The 18,536-nt window shown below is 47.8% G+C and overlaps 1 protein-coding gene across 1 annotated transcript in view; it reads left to right on the forward strand.

Moving 5' to 3' along the window:
• nuak2 (NUAK family, SNF1-like kinase, 2) overlaps positions 1-18,536 on the forward strand; it is a 49,069-nt gene that overhangs the window by 13,018 nt on the left and 17,515 nt on the right. The window contains exons 2-3 of the mRNA XM_078242045.1: positions 7,124-7,244; positions 14,705-14,856. Coding sequence (XP_078098171.1) covers positions 7,124-7,244; positions 14,705-14,856 — 273 coding nt within the window. The remainder of the gene's footprint in view (positions 1-7,123; positions 7,245-14,704; positions 14,857-18,536) is intronic.

Raw genomic sequence — 18,536 nt, forward strand, 5'->3', positions numbered from 1 at the left:
GAAGACTGTAGATTCAAATCCGGCTTCAGTGACTGGAGCACGAAAGCTGCCTCTCTAGTTCTGCTGCATGATAGGGCGGCACGGTGGCCCAGTGGTTAGCACTGCTGCGTCACAGCACCAGGGACCCGTGTTCGATTCCTGACTTGGGTCAATTTAGCAAGGCCAATCAACCCAACTGTCTGTGTGGAGTCTGCACATTCTCCCCGTGTCTGCGTGTGGTTTGGGTGGTACAGTGGTTAGTGCCGCTGCCTCACAGCGCCAGGGACCCAGGTTCAACTCTGGCCTCGGGTCACTGTCTGTGTGGAGTCTGCACGTTCTCCCCGTGTCTGCGTGGGTTTCCTCCCACTGTCCAAAGATGTGCGGGTTAGGTTGATTGGTCTTGCTAAATTGACCTTCGTGTCAGGGGGATTAACTAGGGTAGATATATGGGTATAGGGCCTGAGTGGGATTGTGGTCGGTGCAGACTCAATGGGCCGAATGGCCTCCTTCTGCACTGTAGGGATTCTATGATGAACTGTCAGATGAAACCAAGATGCTGCCTATATTCAAGGGCAGACTGAAGTGAACCCTGGACACTATTTTGCAGAGAGCGCAAGGATTCTCCCCAGTTCCTTGACTGAGATTAATCTCTCAATCAAGACAGTCCATCAGGTCATTCATTATCTCATTGCTTCTTGTGAGATCTTGCTGTACAAAAGTCACTGTCGCGTTTCCTACATTACAACAATGACTACATTTCAATTACTATCTCATTCCTGTAAAGAAGGTTGTGAAAGGCACTTTATAATCTTCCTGCTCTCAACCGCTCTTTCCCACCCCCGCCACAAAAAAATACCCAAAGGAAACAGAATGAAAATAATCTTCGCAGCTTCCAATTGGAATTCCTATTGAAAGTTGGAAGTGGAGATACTCGGGGCTGACTCAGTGTTCCACTCAGGTCTGTCCCACTTATTATGCACTGTCATCAAATATGTGCAGCGACATTATAACAACGAGCCGCCTTGTCGTGGGTGAAGACGTCCTGGTGCGCTTTATGATGAGGTAAAGCGTGTGGTGGGGACTAGGAGAGACAGGAAGAGAACAGAAAGGCTGCATCAGGAAACTGAGGGTGGAGACAAGCAGGAGGGGATGAGGGGGGTGGGATGGGGTGAACAGCCAGCCAGGGAAAGATGTCCGTGGATGGAAAGCAGGAGGAGATCAAATAGACTCTATACATCTTCACTGACGTTCTGACAACACGAGCGGAGGTCATTTGTGCCATTGTTCTGGGCTGGTGTTTTTGAAAGAGTTCAGCTTTTTCTCCCCCCTCCCCATACCTCTGTTTCATTAACACAAATGCTATTATTTATATATAATTACTTTTAACTTTTTTAAAAAATGTTATGTTATTAGATGCTAATGACAAGATGGGACGTGGGAATAGCATATGAAAAGGCTACGGACCGAGTGCTGGAAAATGGGATTAGAATGGATAGGTGCTTGATGGCTGGTGCAAACATGATGGGCCGAAGGGCCTCTTTCCGTGTTTTAAAACTCTATGAAAGGGGAGCTAAGGTAGAGGAGCAGCCATGATCTAGTTGAATGTTGAGGCAGAATGGAGGGGCTGAATGGTTTATTGTGTTCCAGTTCTTAGGAGCCACATCCAGTGCACTGCTGCTTCATCTTTCTTGTACAGATCTTCCTTCTCTTAAGCATTCTTTAATAAGTAACATGTCACACATCAGCGCACAAATTCATCCCCCATTCAGGCCGATTCCTTGAAATCTGCTTGAATGAGTAACTATATGTGGGTCAGCAGCTGTTCAGACTGAACTCCTCTGATCCGGCCTTCCTCCTTACCCCGTGATGTTCTCCTCCTCCAGATCTGACACGACACACGACCTGATCCAGAATACTCTCTGCAGGATGGTTACCGATGACGCATACTATCTCCCACAGAGAACTGCTAAGCGTCTTTTTTCTTTGAAAAAAAAAGACTGAATCCACTTTGAAGACAAAAAGTGAATATTTGGCTTTGCCTGGGTCAGTTTTTTTGTGGGACTGTTTGATGTCACCCAAGGTTCAGCTCCCAAATGGGAAAGGGACTGCGGGACATTATTTTTGCTTGAAAAGCCAGGAGTGACGAAGTCTTGCACGTACACACAAGAGAATGGGGGATTGGAAAGAAAATTGAAGGGTTTTGTGGGTTTTTTTTCATGGGTTCTATGCTCAGGTTGGACATAAATAGGAGCAGGAGTAGGCCTTTTGGCTCTCCCTGCCTCCTCTGCCAATCATTCAGATCATCTACTCCTCACCGCACAATCCACATAACCCTTAATTCTCTTAGAATCCACAAACCTGTTGACATTGGTTTCAAATATACTCAGCAACTGAGCATCCAGAACCTTCTGCGGTTGAAGCTTTCAAAGATCCACAAACCTTGAGCCTGAGGATGGCACAGTGGTTGGCACTGCTGCCTCACAGCGCCAGGGACCCGGGTTCGATTCCCGGCTTGGGTCACTGTCTATGCGGAGTTTGCACGTTCTCCCCGTGTCTGCATGGGTTTGCTCCGGTTTTCTCCCAAAGACGTGCTGGTTAGGTGGATTGGCCATGCTAAATCGCCCCTCAGTGTCAGGGGGATTAGCTAGGGTAAATGCATGGGGTTACAGGGATAGGGCCTGGGTGGGATTGTGATCGGTACATACTCAATGGGCCAAATGGCCTCCGTCTGCACTGTAGAGATTCTATGATTCTCTGATTTGACGATGAGAATGCTGCATTAGTTGGTGCCAAATTAAGAACAGCTTTGCTACGGTAATTAGTGAGTTCAGAACAAGGGGCCATAACCTTAAAAATAGAACCAGGCTGCTCCGAGGTGATGTCAGGAAGCACTTCCTCACGAAAAGGGATAACTTGTTCCCCCATAAAAGCTAAGTCTGGGGAAGAGTTTACGTTCCGAAACTGGGATTGATAGATCTTTGTTGAGGAAGGGTTATGGAGAGTCCTTCTTCTCCTGCCATTCTCATTCACACTTCCCCTCAAACTGCCAGCACTCAATCCGTCATTTAGTCTTGGAGTATAAGTGGACTCCGCACTTCAAGCTGACGGGTGACTTTCTCCATTCAGCTGCATTAAGTTGCCTTTCGCTCATCATTCCCCGTGCTCACTGACCTACATTGGCTCCTGATCTGGCAACGTAATCCCCTGCAACGAGATCTCTGCGCTCCTCCAATTCCGATCTCATTCCTGATTTTATAATTACTGAACCAGCCATGCTTTTAGCTCATTGAGCCTTAAACACTGCAACGGGTTGGCACAATAGTTAGCACTGCTGCCTCACACAGCGCCAGGGACCCTGGTTCGATTCCCGGCTTGGGTCACTGTCTGTGTGGAGTCTGCACATTCTCCCCGTATCTGCGTGGGCTTCCTCCGGGTGCTCCGGTTTCATCCCACATTCTGATAGACGTGCTGGTTAGGTGCATTGGCCATTCTAAATTCTCCCTCAGTGTACCCGAACAGGCGACTGGGGGATTTTCACAATAACTTCATTGCAGTGTTAATGTAAGGCTACTTGTGACACTATTAAACTTAAAAATAAACCTCCCTCTCTGTTTTTTATTTACGACCTCTACCCTTTGACCAAGCTTTTGGTCACCTGTCCTAATATTGCCTCATGTTCATAGATACCCTACAGTACAAAAGGAGGCCATTTGGCCTATCGAGTCTGCACTGACTCTCTGAAGAAGTATCTTACCCAGACCCTATACCTGTAACCCACATATTTACCCTATTAATCCCCCTCACCTACATATCTTGGGACACTATGTTGCGCGGTGTGAAATTTTATTTGATAACTCCCTCTCTGCATGCAGGGGCATTTCACTACATTAAAGGTGCTACGTAAAGGTAAGTTACTGTTGCTCTGTTGTCACACAAGCTGTCTCAGTGTAGAGAGTCACATGTCAGTCAGTTGACTGCACACAGACTGTAACTGCCGGACCTGTGTCTGTTTACACTGGAACTTTTCAAACTCAAACAGCTCAAGCTAACTGGCTCCGTGTAAGAGGGCGTCACAGATTCGCCTTGTCCTTTGACCGGCATTCCGAACGCCTTTCTCCCTCTGTTGTCAGGGTGACCGGGATCAATAGCATTGAATTAGTTTTTTTTTTTAAATGTGTGTTTGTTCGGGATCATTGAATACTTGGGTCTTTTCCCAGGAGACTTGTCTCGGTTCTGCAAGAATTTCCAGCTCTGAGTTTCTGCCCCAATAACCTCCAGTGAAAAGGTTTGCATAATAGCCCCGTGACCTCCGACAGATGCGGAGATGCTTTTTCTTTCGCAGTAAGGGCCCTGATGGCTTGTCAGTTCAGGCTGAATGCAGAGAGCTCAGTTTTAAAAACTCTTAAACTGGGAGAACAAAGGGCAGGAAACCCTCCACATTCATGGTCCTGGCATTTTGTGCCTGGCACGGTGGTTAGCGCTGCTGCCTCACAGCGCCAGGGACCCAGGTTCGATTCCCGGCTTGGGTGACTGATTGTGTGGAGTTTGCACATTCTCCCCGTGTCTGCGTGGGTTTCCTCCGGGTGCTCCGGTTTCCTCCCACAGTCCAAAAGATGTGCCGGTTAGGTTGATTGGCCATGCTAAAATTCCCATTAATGTCAGGGGGATTAGGAGGGATGGGGCCTGGGTGGGATTGTTGTCGCTGCAGGCTTGATGGGCTGAATGGTCTCCTTCTGCACTGTAGATACTATGATTCGATAAATACCTGTGTTCTGAGAATGCTGCTTTGTCATTTTACATTAATTGCCACCGAAAAGCTCCCAGCATGCAAGAGACAGGGCATCCCAGAGTGCTTTCCAACCAATTAAATCATACTCTGCTTTGAAAAGGCATAGAATCCCTACGGTGCAGAATGAGGCCATTTGGCCCATCGAATCTGCACCAACTTTCCAACCCATCCCCGTAATCCCATGTATTTTACCCTCTAATCCCCCTAACCTCCACATCTTGGGGCACTAAGGGACAATTTAGCCTGGCCAACCCACCTAACCTGCACATCTTTAGAAAGTGCGGTCACTGGGCAGGATTTTCCAGCCGCGTTCCCCAGGGTCAACTATTCCCGTGGCAGGCGGGACGGGAAAATCCCGCCCACTGTTGTAATGCAGGAAAAGCAGCAGCCAATGTGTGCGCAGCAAGCCCCTACAAACAGCAACATGACAATGTCCAGGTGTTGCTGTACATTTTGGGGAGTTGGGTTGAGGGATACGTATTGATGAGGGCATTGGGGAGAATTCCCCTTCTCGCCATTGAAATAGTGGCCAGGGAATCTCATTCCCTCCCCTCCCTTCCCCCTGAGCGGGCAGACGGAACCTTAACACCTGATCAGAAAGGCAGCACTTGTAACCCCAGTGCTGTATGTTCCTTTAATTGATTCCTGACTGGTTTCTGTGCCGGGTAAAGCTGGAACAGTTTGCACAGTTTGGGCACCTTGCCACAAAAAAAAAGCACTTAATCATGCTTTTTGCAGCAGTTGAGATACGGAATGACCTTATAAATTAATTGGTTGTGTAAGATGCACCCGGAATATACACACAATTATTCCCCACCTGAACTAATTGTCCTTGCTGTACTGACAGAGTGATGATGACTGCAGATTAAGGGAGCAGCTGTAAACCTGTCGGGTCTATTTACCAAACAGAGGTTTTCAGTACTTTAGTAAGCTGTTAACCTCTGGAGGAGACACTCTCGCACTCTTGATAACTGCAATTTTCAATCACCCTCTGATTTATCTTTTCCATATCGGCAACCCCTTGCCGTTTTGATGCTGGCTCCCAGTACAACAATATCTCCATTTTTAAAAGCTCTCATCCTTGTGTTTAACTCTTCCCACTAGTCTCATCCCTCCAGTTCCTCTTCGGAATGGCGACAACTGCATTTATATAGCACCTTTCAATGCAAAGTGTGAAGGCACTTTGTCACATGAGGAAATAGTCAGGCAAGTGACCTAAAGCTTAGATGAAGGAGTGGGTTTTAAGTAGCATCATCAAAGAGGAGAGGGAGAGGTGGGAAGGTTCAGGGAGGGAATTGTAGAATTATGGGCCCTTGCTGCCAATCATGGGGACAAAGTGAATGAGCTGATGTGCGAAAGACCAGAGTTGAAGGCAAGAGATGTTGATGGCTGATTCCGGGGATGGCGGGACTGATGTATGAGGAGAGATTAACTAGGTTAGGATTGTTTTTGCTGGGGTTCAGACAAATGAGGAGGGGATCTAATAGAGACTTATAAAATTCTAATAGGGTAGATGCAGCGAGGACATTTCCGATGGTGGGGAAGTCCAGAACCAGGGGTCACAGTCTGAGGATTCGGGGTAGAACATTTAGGACGGAGGTGAGGAGACATTTCTTCACCCAAAGAGTGGTGAGCCTGTGCAATTCATCACCACAGGAAGTAGTTGATGCCAAAACATTGGATGTATTCAAGAGGCGACTGGGTACAGCACTTGGGGTGACTGGGATCAAAGGTTATGGGGAGAAAGCAGGATTAGGCTATTGAGTTGGAGGCTATTGAGTTGATTAGGCTATTGAGTTTGAGTTTGGGCAGCACGGTAGCACAGTGGTTAGCACTGCTGCTTCACAGCTCCAGGGACCTGGGTTCGAAACCTGGCTCGGGTCGCTGTCTGTGTGGAGTTTGCACATTTTCCCCGTGTCTGCGTGGGTTTCCTCCAGGTGCTCCGGTTTCCTCCCACAGTCCAAAGATGTGCGGGCAGGGTTGATTGGCCATTCTAAATTGCCCCTTAGTGTACCGGGATGCATAGGTTAGAGGGGTTAGTGGGTAAATATGTAGGGATATGTGGATAGGGCCTGGGTGGGATTGTGGTTGGTGCAAACTCGATGGGCCAAATGGCCTCTTTCTGCACTGTAGGATTCTATGAGCAGCCATGATCGTGATGAATGGCGGAGGAGGCTCAAAGGGCCAAATGGCCTCCTCCTGCTCTTATCTTCTATGTTTCTACGTTGGAGGGTTGTAGGACTGGAGGAGGTTAGAGAGATAAGGAGGGGGTAAGACCATGGAGAGGTCGGATGGATCAATGCATCTCTGGGTGAATCGATGTGAATTAAAAGGTGACCGTTTCTATTCTCACAGGTTGCTATTAAGTCGATCCGCAAAGACAAGATTAAAGATGAGCAGGATCTGGTCCATATCCGCCGCGAGATTGAGATCATGTCGTCGCTCAGTCACCCACACATCATCAACATCTATGAAGGTAGGCTTGGCCTTCCAGCCTTCTGAAGCTGACGGAGGATTTGAATTGCAAACATGCTCTCTGACTTGTTCCTTCTGTGTCGCCACTGCCCAGGCTGACTCCCAAATGAAAGGGAAGACACGATCTGTCCTTATTCACCCCGATTTTCCAGCACTGCTGGTTAAATTGGGCCATGTGACACCCATTGTTCAGACATTTTGTGGCCTCTGGAAACTTCAAAAATAGTTGGGAGGAACCACACTCTCACTTCCGAGTGACAGTGCGCCAACCGTAATGGGGAAAGACAAATGTGAGGCATCTTTACCCACAGCTGAAGCGGTATCACCCAAAGAACAATACAGCCCCGGAACAGGCCCTTCGGCCCTCCAAGCCTGCGCCGCTCCCTGGTCCAAACTAGAGCATTCTTTTGTATCCCTCCATTCCCACTCCGTTCATGTGGCTATCTAGATAAGTCTTAAACGTTCCCAGTGTGTCTGCCTCCACCACCTTGCCCGGCAACGCATTCCAGGCCCCCACCACCCTCTGTGTAAAATACGTCCTTCTGATATCCGTGTTAAACCTCTCTCTCCTCCCCCCCCCCCCCCCCCCCCCCCCCCCACCCACTCACTTTGAACCTATGACCCCTCGTGAACGTCACCACCGATCTGGGAAAAAGCTTCCCACCGTTCACCCTATCTATGCCTTTCATAATTTTATACACCTATTGAATGTCTCTTTTTTTGGGTGAGATCTTAAACTGAGGCCCCCATCTGATCAATGCAAGAGAATCCCAGAGCCACTCTTTGAAGAAGCATTGGGGGAGCTCTGCATGATGTCCTGGGCAATAAATATTCCACAATTGACATCAGGTTATCTGGTCGTTATCACAGTGCTGTTTGTGGGATCTTGCTGTGCACATAATTGGCTGCTGGGTTTTCTACAGTAAAACAGTGATTTCAGAAGTAATTAGTTGGCTGTAATGTGCTTTGGGACGACCCATGTGAAAGCCGTTAGGGAAATGCACATTTTTCCTTTCAAATTGCACTAAGGGCTCTAAACGGCAGATTTAGACACCCCCTCAGCAGTATTTGTTTACCCTAACACTGCCAGAGTATTAACCCTTTGCTGGAGAAGGCGTGGATTCCAAGACACTCCTGAATTTAAGCCCCAACAGAAGATTTTCTTACCGGATCCCTGTCCACACTTCTCTGTACGTGAACCTAGATGGTGAACATTAACCAGCAGTTGGGTGGCACTGGGAAAGGTGCTGGAGAAATGCACGTGGACCCCAAAAGTTGACACTTCTGAGTTTAAGCCCCAAAAGAAGATTTTCTTATCCAATCCCTGTCCACCCAATTCTTCTTTGCACATGTTGGGCAACACTGGGAAAGGTGGAGTGTGTCAGGGATTGATCCAGTCCCACCACCCCTCGCCTCCTTGTCCCCCCCTCTCCTCACCACCTCGTATCCTGGACATTAGAATGACCCCCCGGCATGAGATCCTAAAGGGTCTCCATCCCCACTTTACCCCCAAGAGTGGGCTTGGGTGCCTTCAGAGAGTGAGCGTGCTACCTGCCAACTATTTTTGAGGTTTACAGAGGCCACAAAATGTCTGAACAATGGGTGCCGCACGGCAATAAGTGAGGAAATCAAACAATTTGACAACCCTCCCAAAAAAAATAATTACGATTGTGAGGCTGTTGTCAGGGGAGGGGCTGTTTGACCGCACGAAGTTCACCTGTAATTTTAGATTCTATTGTATGTGCACGAGCCATGGCCTGCAAGTGGGGGGGTGGGAGGGGGAGTTGGGTCTGTTTTGTGTAGAGTGCACAGCTGTCTCCAATAGTCCCAATAACTCCTCTGGCAGCCTTCCCATCCTTGATCTTTAAATAAAAATGTTGTATGTTTTTTTTTAATGCTTTTAAGTGAGTTGTAAAGCCCACAGTGCTGCTTGATTTATGAAGTGACTCTTGAACTTTTTTAGCAAATAGCCAATATTGTGGGAGCTGCTGGACGTGTCAGCGGTGGCGTTTATGTACGTGGGGGCTTTGTGTTGTACCTACCTCCCATGACCCACTGCGGTTTAGGCACCAAGGCCTTGTAGATACGGGTGTCATCTTTATTAACCTCACTCTCCCATTGTCCCCTTGTGACCCAGAGAAATTCCTGACCAGGGCCCGAAATGCCCTTCAACGCTGATGGGCTAAGATACTGGGGAAATTGGCTAGAATTTTCCCTTCTTGTTTGCCATCACTTGACACACTGTACCCTGTCTACTTGTGCACCTACGAGCACAGCGCAAGGTGTCCCTGGAGAATTGCAGTGGCTTGGGCTGCCGTGTGATGCCTCTCTGCCACAGTTGCACAGTTGCCACTCGCCTCCTAGCCTCGTGCATTAAAAATGAACACTGTTGGGTGGCACAGTGGTTGGCACTCCTGCCTCACAGCGCCAGGGACTCGGGGTTCAATTCCCGCTTGGGTCACTGTCTGTGCGGAGTCCTCCCCGTGTCTGCGTGGATTTCCCCTGGGTGCTCCGGTTTCCTCCCACAGTCCAAATGACGTGCCGGTTAGGTGCATTGGCCATGCTAAATTCTCCCTCGGTGTTACCCGAACAGGTGCCGGAGTGTGGCACCTGGGGGAATTTCACAGTAACTTCATTGCAATGTTAATTTAAGCCTACTTGTGACACAGACAAATAAATAGAAAGTGTGCACTAGTGAGTGTGGGCACTTTGGGAGACGCTTGTACCTGCATGGTGTGGGTACTCTACTGCAGAATGTCACTGCTCAAATTGGTTGAATGCAATAACCATTGCATTTAAAAACTACAAATGCGCTGCCAGGTTTGCACATTGTAAGATTTTGCACTTTGGATGTGATGAGTAGTAGATGATGTTGATAGATGGTTTTATAGCCCATTTCTGGAACCAGACTATCGTGACTATTTACAATAAGTAGGTGCCTTCTGATTGTGTTTCCTTGTGAGTGCTGAGTGCTTTCTGTCGCTGTAAAGAGATAACGGCATGAGATCGAAACTCGAACCTTTCTTCCCCCTCTCTCTCTCTCTCTGCGACGGGAAATTCCACAAATCTAATCTTTGTTTGGTGTTTTGACAATGTCCCAGCCAAGAAGAAATTGCTGACCCTTCCCAAGGTTGGTCTGTTTTGTGAATTTACACATTCTTTCTGGTTAGTGAACATTCCATTGTTCATTATGGCCTGCAATCACATCGAGTCCCTATTATTGCCATGACTTCAGTGTTTGGAAATGAGAGAAATTTCCATACGCTTATATAATGCCATCACTCTGTGCTCTGCTGCTCGATAAACACACTCGCTCGGCCCAAACCCGACACTCTTTTGTGTTTTGTTCTTTTTTTGGTCCGCTCGACCTGGCTGATGTACCAGAGCTGTGTCACTCCTTTAAATTATTGGATTCCGGTTCCTCTAGAACTGATGGGGCCTCATCCACATCATCAAAACACAAGTCTAGACAGTTGAATAAGAAATAACTTGCATTTCTGTTGCGCCTTTCACAACCTCTGGATTCCATAAACTCTTCATAGCCAGTGAAGTACTTTTGGAGTGTAGCCACTGCTGAAATGTAGGTAAAACAGGCCAGCCAATTTGTGCACAGCTAGCTCCCACAAACACCAATGCAATGACCGCCAGCTCATCATTTTCTTTCTGGGTGTTGGCTGAAGCTCGCACTTTGACCGGGACACGAGGGAGAACTTCCCTGCCCCTCTTCCAAGTAGTGTTGTTGGATCTTCTGCATCTACCTGAGTAGGTAGTCAGGACCCCATTCTCTTCAGAAATGGAAGAGCAATAGGAGGGATTTTAAACTGGAGAAAGCAGTCAAGTGGATGGTGACAGATATTTTCCACTGCCAAGTGATATCTGCCGACTTGTGTTCAACCAACATTGCAGTGTAACTGTGTCCTAAGCTTTGAACAAGGTTCCTATAATTCTGATGGTGTGGTGGATTTGAACCCTAATAGACTGCTAACGGAGGGGGCAAAATATGTGCCCCATGTTTCCACTGGAGGTAAAGGTTGTTGTAAAATGCACCTGGGCCCTATTTAAGGCGTAGCCAAGTGAATAATAGGTTCATTTCCACCATAGGGTCTGCTGATATGGGCGGCACGGTGGTACAGTGATTAGCACTGCTGTCTCACAGCTCCAGGGACCTGGGTTCGATTCCCGGCTTGGGTCGCTGTCTGTGTGGAGTTTGCACGTTCTCCCTCTGTCTGCGTGGGTTTCCTCCGGGTGCTCCGGTTTCTTTCCACGGTCCAAAGATGTGTGGGTTAGATGCATTGGCCATGCTAAATTGTCCCGGGATGTGTAGGTTAGAGGGATTAGCGGAGTAAATATGTGGGGTTATGGGGATCGGGCCTGGGTGGGATTGTTGCCGGTCCAGATTCAATGGGCCCAATGGCCTCCTTCGGCACTGTTGGGATTCTGTGATATAATCTATACCATTAGAAAGCTAATGGTTAGCCAAGAGTTGGTGATGGATGAAACTGGAAGCTGAAAGATTAAATGCTTTTACATTAGACTTTTACATTCTTGGGTTGGCCTTGATCAGGTTTTTAATGCTCTAAATGAAGCTCCTACTTTCGTTTGAAAACTTTCCAGTGTTTTTTTTACTCTGGGGAATTTTTCTAAAGTGAAGGGAATGCTGCATTCTGATTTTCCCCACCGGAATTCCCCCTCCTCTCCAGCTTCCTTGTTGGAGAAGATCAACAAACCAACTGGCAAGTCAGCTCCCCCTCCCCACCCAAGGAACACCATTCCTCTCTGTACTCATGGTGTTGTGTGACCATGGTGGCCTCTCCAGTGGGCAGAGGTTCTCGAAGCTGCCACTTGTTCCAGGGGGCGCTGTGCCCTGTCTCTCTGGTGCCACAAAGAATGGTATCATACTCTCCCACCATTGCTGTCATCTGCCACACATGTTCAGAGAATCGTTGCCATGTCTCCAGGTGGCTGCAAGGATTGTCTTTTCAATACAGCACCTTTTGAGATGAATGTCCAAACACTTGATGGCCAGGTCAAACTTCTACTCAAATACTCCCATTCCTCTATCTTGCGTGTTCTGAATCACCCAGTCCCTCATCTAAACGATCCAGTTAACCTCTTTGGGATTAATGTGTGTGGACAGAAGGGGGCCAATGCCTATTGGCATTGCCAGATAATGAGGTACAGAAAGAATGACAGCAGTGCCAGTAACATCTTCCTTGCTACCAGCCTCTAATGGAGATAAAGAAGAATGATAACTGTTGTTAGCTTCTTGTTTGGTACTTTTGCCCTTCCTGATTCCCTAAGGCTCACTCAGATTACAGCTCTTTCTCATCATTAACCATTAGTGTTTAGGGTGAACTCCATAACTTCATCCGAGAGCTGGAAATCTGCCATCCTTACCTGGTCTGGCCTACATGTGACTCCAGATCTATAGCAGTGTGGTTGACTCTTAAATGCCCTGTGAAATGCCACTTCGTTCAAGGGCAATTAGGGATTGGTAATAAATGTTGGCCCAGCCAGTGATCTGTTCTTAAAAGCTGGCTGAGTGAGTGCTTGGGACTCATTATGCTGCTGCCTCCTCCTCTTCCTTCCCCTGCCCCTCCTCCTGCAGCCTGTCCATCTCGGGAATTGCACACAATCTATTCCTTCAAGGCTAAAGGAATGCTGTTTATTGACGGACGCAGACTGTTTAATTTGACAGCTGTTGGAGAACTTTCATCGCTTCTCCCATGATGGAAGGGGAGATAGCGAAGCTTCAATGAGTTAACACCACTGGGTGCTGTGTCCATTTAACTGAAACCTCCCCTGAGCTGGTCATCGCAGATTGTTTAACATGCCACGTGAAGCCCTCAGTTTCCCGGGCACTAAGTCTGCAATTGCTTCTGTACCTCTCGCCTTGTAAAAGCCCATAGAATCAGACATTGGGCAGGGGGCAGGCGGGTCGCTGTGGGTGTTGGATCATGGAACTCGGGAGGGTTTGTTTATTGTTGGGGTGTGGTTTGTTGTTGAGCTAAAAAGATAGATACTCAGTGAATGGGTGGTGATGAGCGATAGATATTCCTCTATATATAGAGAGAGAGAGGTGTTCCTTGGCCTTTTTTGCTCTGTTGTTGTGAAGAATGTGACTCATTCACCTGTCACACACATGTGACTCCAGGAAGTCACAGTGTTATCAAAGTTTTTATTTTAAATTACGTGACCAACGTGCAGCTCATTGCATGGTAGTCGATTTTGCTTCCAAATCTCGATGTGATATTGGCCACATTCTGAAAAACGTGCTGGTTAGGAGCATTAACCCGGACAGGCGCTGGAGTGTGGCTACTAGGGGAATTTCACAGTAACTTCATTGCAGTGTTAATGTAAGCTCACTTGTGACTAATATTATTTAAATAAATAAACTTGGCAGTGGAGGCCATTGGCTTGTCCGCGACTGGGTTTTGCTGGGCTATTTGGCCATGAGATATCACACTCGAGCCTGATCCTATCCATACCTGAAGCCTACTGAGAGGAACTTTCCATTAGAGGTTGCCAGGTTCTGATTGGGAGTGGTAACCCAATCTGATTTTAGTTTTTAAACCCACCCTCGCTGCTGTCCTCAGCTGGACTCGGTTGACTTACAATGGGTCAGACCTGCAGTTGTTCTGGTGTGGGGTATGCCATTGGGCTGTGTATCTGTCAACTGGGTAGAGAGGGCGGCTGTTCAATCGCCTGCCATTCCATAACCATTCAGCTCATTCACGTGCGTAAGGTTTGATTCCTGGCTTGGGTCAGTCTGTGTGGAGTTTGCACATTCTCCTCGTGTCTGCGTGGGTTTCCTCCGGGTGCTCTGGTTTCCTCCCACAGTCCAAAGATGTGTGGGTTAGGTGGATTGGCCAGGCTAAATTGCCCCTCAGGGGGACTGGCTAGGGTAAATGCATGGGGTTATAGGGAGAGGGCCTGGATGGGTCTGCAGTCGGTGCAGACACGATGGGCCAAATGGCCTCCTTCTGCACTGTAGGATTCTATGAATGTGTTAACGGTAAAAGTTTGGATTTTATAAGAAAGATATCTTTCATTTCCCTCCCGAGTGCCTATTGCCGCCTTTTGTATTCGAGGGCGATTTTATATTTGTGACTCTCAGAGGAAAACTGCCCACTGGGAGAGTGGATCAGGGGACCAACTCATTGGGTCAGTCATCATTTGCTCAGGCTGCCATTGACTGCAGCTGCCGTGCTGGGCAAATTTCCCCAGTTACTTAAAAGGTTCTTCCAATAACCTTGGGTTATTTGAAGGCAGCGCTCAAAATTGCCAGTGTCATTACCGTCTGGTGAACCCTGAACTCCGATCTCCGTCAGAAAAAGCTGGTTTTCTGAGTGACGCGAGCTTGTGGTTATGGGACAGCGAGCAGCTTCTAAACCTCAAAGGAATATTCTGTAAACTTAAGGACTACATTTTTATATATATTGTTTCTTTTTTTATATATAGTTTTTGAAAACAAGGATAAGATTGTGATCATTATGGAATACGCAAGCAAGGGTGACCTGTACGACTTCATCAATGAGAAGCAGAGTTTGACCGAGCAAGAAGCCCGACATTTCTTCAGGCAGATTGTATCTGCCATCCATTACTGTCACAAGGTATGATATCAAACGGCATCTGCTAAATAGCTTGTCTCTCTTGGTGGGTGGCAAAGGGGGTTCCGACACAAATCGATTTTCAATGCGCTTTGTCTGCACGATTTGAAATCAGTTAACACTTTGCAGCTCACTCAGCTGAATACATCCTTCACATAAATCCACACACGTACACACTCACTTTCTTTCTCTCTCTTTCTGCCTGTTTCTTTCTCTTTCATTCTGTCTATTTCTTTCTTTCTTTCATTCTTTCATTCTCTCTCTCTCTCTCTCTCTCTCTCTCATGATTCATTCTCTCTCTCTCTCTCTCTCTCTCTGTTCTCTCTCACTCTCTCTCACTCTTTGGGGTGCTAGGATTATCCCCAATGCCTTCAGTTAGGGAGATGGGTGGGTGAGGGTGGTAAGTAAGCCAGGTGTCCTGTGTTGGACAGTATGCTCAGGCTGGCAATTGGGGTGAGTCAAGTTTAAGCCTGGGTGTGAGGCCTGAAGTGGCCAAATAGCTTGCCATGCTCACTATTTAGACTTGAAGGACGCTGCTTGGGTTCAGAGAATCCCTACAGTGCAGAAGGAGGCCATTTGGCCCATTAAGCCTGCACCGACTCTCTGACAGCAATCCCACCTGGGCCCTATCCCCATAACCCCATATATTTACCCCACTAATCCCCCAAACCCACACATCTTGGGACACCTAAGGGGCAATTTAGCACGGCCAATCCGCCTATCCTGCACATCTTTGCACTGTGGGAGGAAACCCACGCAGACACGGGGAGAACGTGCAGACTCCACACTGACAGTGACCTGAGGCCAGAATCGAACCGGGGTCCCTGACGCTGTGAGGCGGCAGTGTTAGCCACTCTGCCACTGTGACAATTAGAGATTGGAGGGTTGCCAGCACTTATGGACCTCAGTACCACCAGTGCAAACCAGGAGCTATGGGAGATAACAACAGAAAGTAGAAGCCTCAAACTGGCATGCATTGTATTTTAATGAAGGTCAGTGGGAACCACAGTGCTTTGAACAATTATCTAAGGTGTAACCAGATTCTTCACGGATAAAGTCACAGGCTTAAGTATATCTGACTGAAATAGAATGAGAGCACTGGGTGTGTTAACAGGTGTGGCGCACAGGCCAATGTGAATTTCCTGACTGTGACACTTGCTCCTGGCTGACTTTCTTTGTTGCGGATGATCGTGACCTTCGCTGTGGCGAGGCTTGGGGAATGTGGCTTCGGAGGGAATGAGGATGGGGAAGGAGTGCTTGACATTTCCGGAACGCAAGCTCCCCTGAGACAGAGCCCTTAACACAAAGGTCAAGGTGTTACCAAAGTGATTTTTCGAAATAAACTGAGCAGCCGTCCCACAGTGTTTCCTCTCTTTTTAAATGTTTGTTTTTCCTTTTTTCTTCTTCTTTTGTAACCTAACCCCCGTGTTTTCGAGAGTTACGAGACCAGCAGGAATGCATTCAGCCTCATTGACACTGAAATTAAGGAATGCGTGGGAGAGCGATGTGTGTGTTTTTTTTCCCCTCCTTTTGTGTCTCGATTGAAACCTGAGCTGGGAAAATCAGAGATTAAGAAGCATTTTACCGTAATTAAAAAACATTTACAGTTTCATTTTCCTTCCCTTCCCTCCACGCACTCCTGCGTCGGGTGTGGTCCAATCACCCAGCTTCCTTCATAACCACCAGGCTCATGTAATATTGACAAGACGTTTGACAGTTGGATGAGTGAAACACGGGGGGTGGGGGGGGCTCCTCCCAGCCTGTGTTTTCCTGTAAAGGTAACTGGATGATCAGGGACAGGATGCCCCCTTGTCAACCCACCCCCTTGTCAACCCACCCCCTTGTCAACCCACCCCCTTGCCCCCTCACAATCCATGATGGTTTGGACCGGATGAATAAACATGACTTGTGTTTCCTGGAGTGTAGGAGATTGTAGAATCATAGAAACCCTACAGTGCAGAAAGAGGCCATTTGGCCCATCGAGTCTGCACCGACCCCAATCCCACCCAGTCCCTACCCCCTTATCCCTACATATTTACCCGCTAATCCCTCTAACCTACGCATCTGGGGACACTAAGGGGCAATTTTAGCATGGCCAATCCACCTAACCCGCACATCTTTGGACTGTGGGAGGAAACCGGAGCACCCGGAGGAAACCCACGCAGACACGAGGAGAATGTGCAAACTCCACACAGACAGTGACCCAAGCCGGGAATCGGACCCAGGTCCCTGGAGCTGTGCAGCAGCTGTGCTAACCACTGCTACCGTGCCACTCCTCACATGTAGGGCGATCATATGGAGCTGTTTAAAATTACCAAAGGATTGGATAGGGCTGAAACAGTGAAAATATACCAACAAAAGGACATAATTTCATTAGGACGAAAGTCATAGTCATACAGTAGAGGAAAGGTCCTTCGGTCAATCTGCACCGACAATAACTACCACTAAAAGTGTGTTCCTGCACTTGTCCCATATCCTTGAGTGTTCTGATGTTTCAAGTGCTCATCCAAATATAATTTTAAAGGTTGTAGGGTTCCCTGCCTCCACTACTTTCCCAGGCAGCGCATTCCAGATTCCCACCACCCTCCAAGTGGGAGAAGCTTTTTCTCAATACCCTCTGAATCCACTGCCCCTTACCCTAAAACTATGCCCCCTCATGATTGACCCCTCAACCAAGGGGAACAGCTGTTCCTTACTCACCCTTTCCATACCCCTCATAATCTTATACACCTCCATCATGTCCCCCCCTCAGCCTTCTCAGCTGTAGAGAAACCAATCTAAGCTATCTAATCTCTCCTGTTAGCTCAAATGCTCCATCCCAGGCAACATCCTGGTGAACCCCCCCTCTCCCCCCCCCCCCCCCCCCCCCCAGTGCTATCAGGAAGAACTTGTATTGTTCCTGCTAACATGATTTTGGATGCAAGGTTCATTTGGAGTTTTCAAGACTCTGATTAATGGATTTTTTGAATAAGGCTGAAGAGGAATATGGAGCAAAGGTGGATGATTGGAGTTGAAATGCAAAGTAGCTCGAATCTAACTGAAATTCCTGAGCACACTCGAGGGGCTGAATGGCCTCCTCCTGTTGCAATATTTTTCACAGGAGCTGGGAGCACTGAATTCATCTTTGCACAAATAGCTGGCATACTGCCACAGCGTGGGTACCTCTGCCCTGCTGTGGAGTCAGAAAGATAAAAGACCGCCTGGTGAAGTCCTGTTTGGCTAATCCCAGTGCCCTGTCCCGACTCACGGAACATGGTCCAAAATGTTAAACATGTCCAGAATATTTTTTTTTTTGGAAAAAGGTGGAAGACACGAGATTTGAATGTCCTGTTTCTCATAACGCGTTTCTTTCCACCTCGATAATCCAGCATTGGTCTGCGACAAACTCCTCTTGGGGGTGTTTTCAGAATGTTTGGCTACACGTAGAAATCGTGTCCAACCACCTGGGTCTTTTTAAAAACACAAAATAAAATCTGGAACAGATGTCAGCAACTCAATTTGACCAGCTCAAAATAGACAATTGTTCCCTATTAATAATTCCATTATTTCACATCTTTTTTGAAGCTCTCTGGGCGAAGGTGGTGGGCTGTGGGGAAGGTGGTGGGCTGTGGGGGGAGGGCGGGGGTGGGCTGTGGGGAAGGGGGGGCGGGGGTGGGCTGTGGGGAAGGGGGGGTAGGCTGTGG

This window comes from Mustelus asterias, chromosome 25 (genome assembly GCF_964213995.1).
Source record: "Mustelus asterias chromosome 25, sMusAst1.hap1.1, whole genome shotgun sequence".
Classification (NCBI taxonomy): Eukaryota; Metazoa; Chordata; class Chondrichthyes; order Carcharhiniformes; family Triakidae; genus Mustelus; species Mustelus asterias.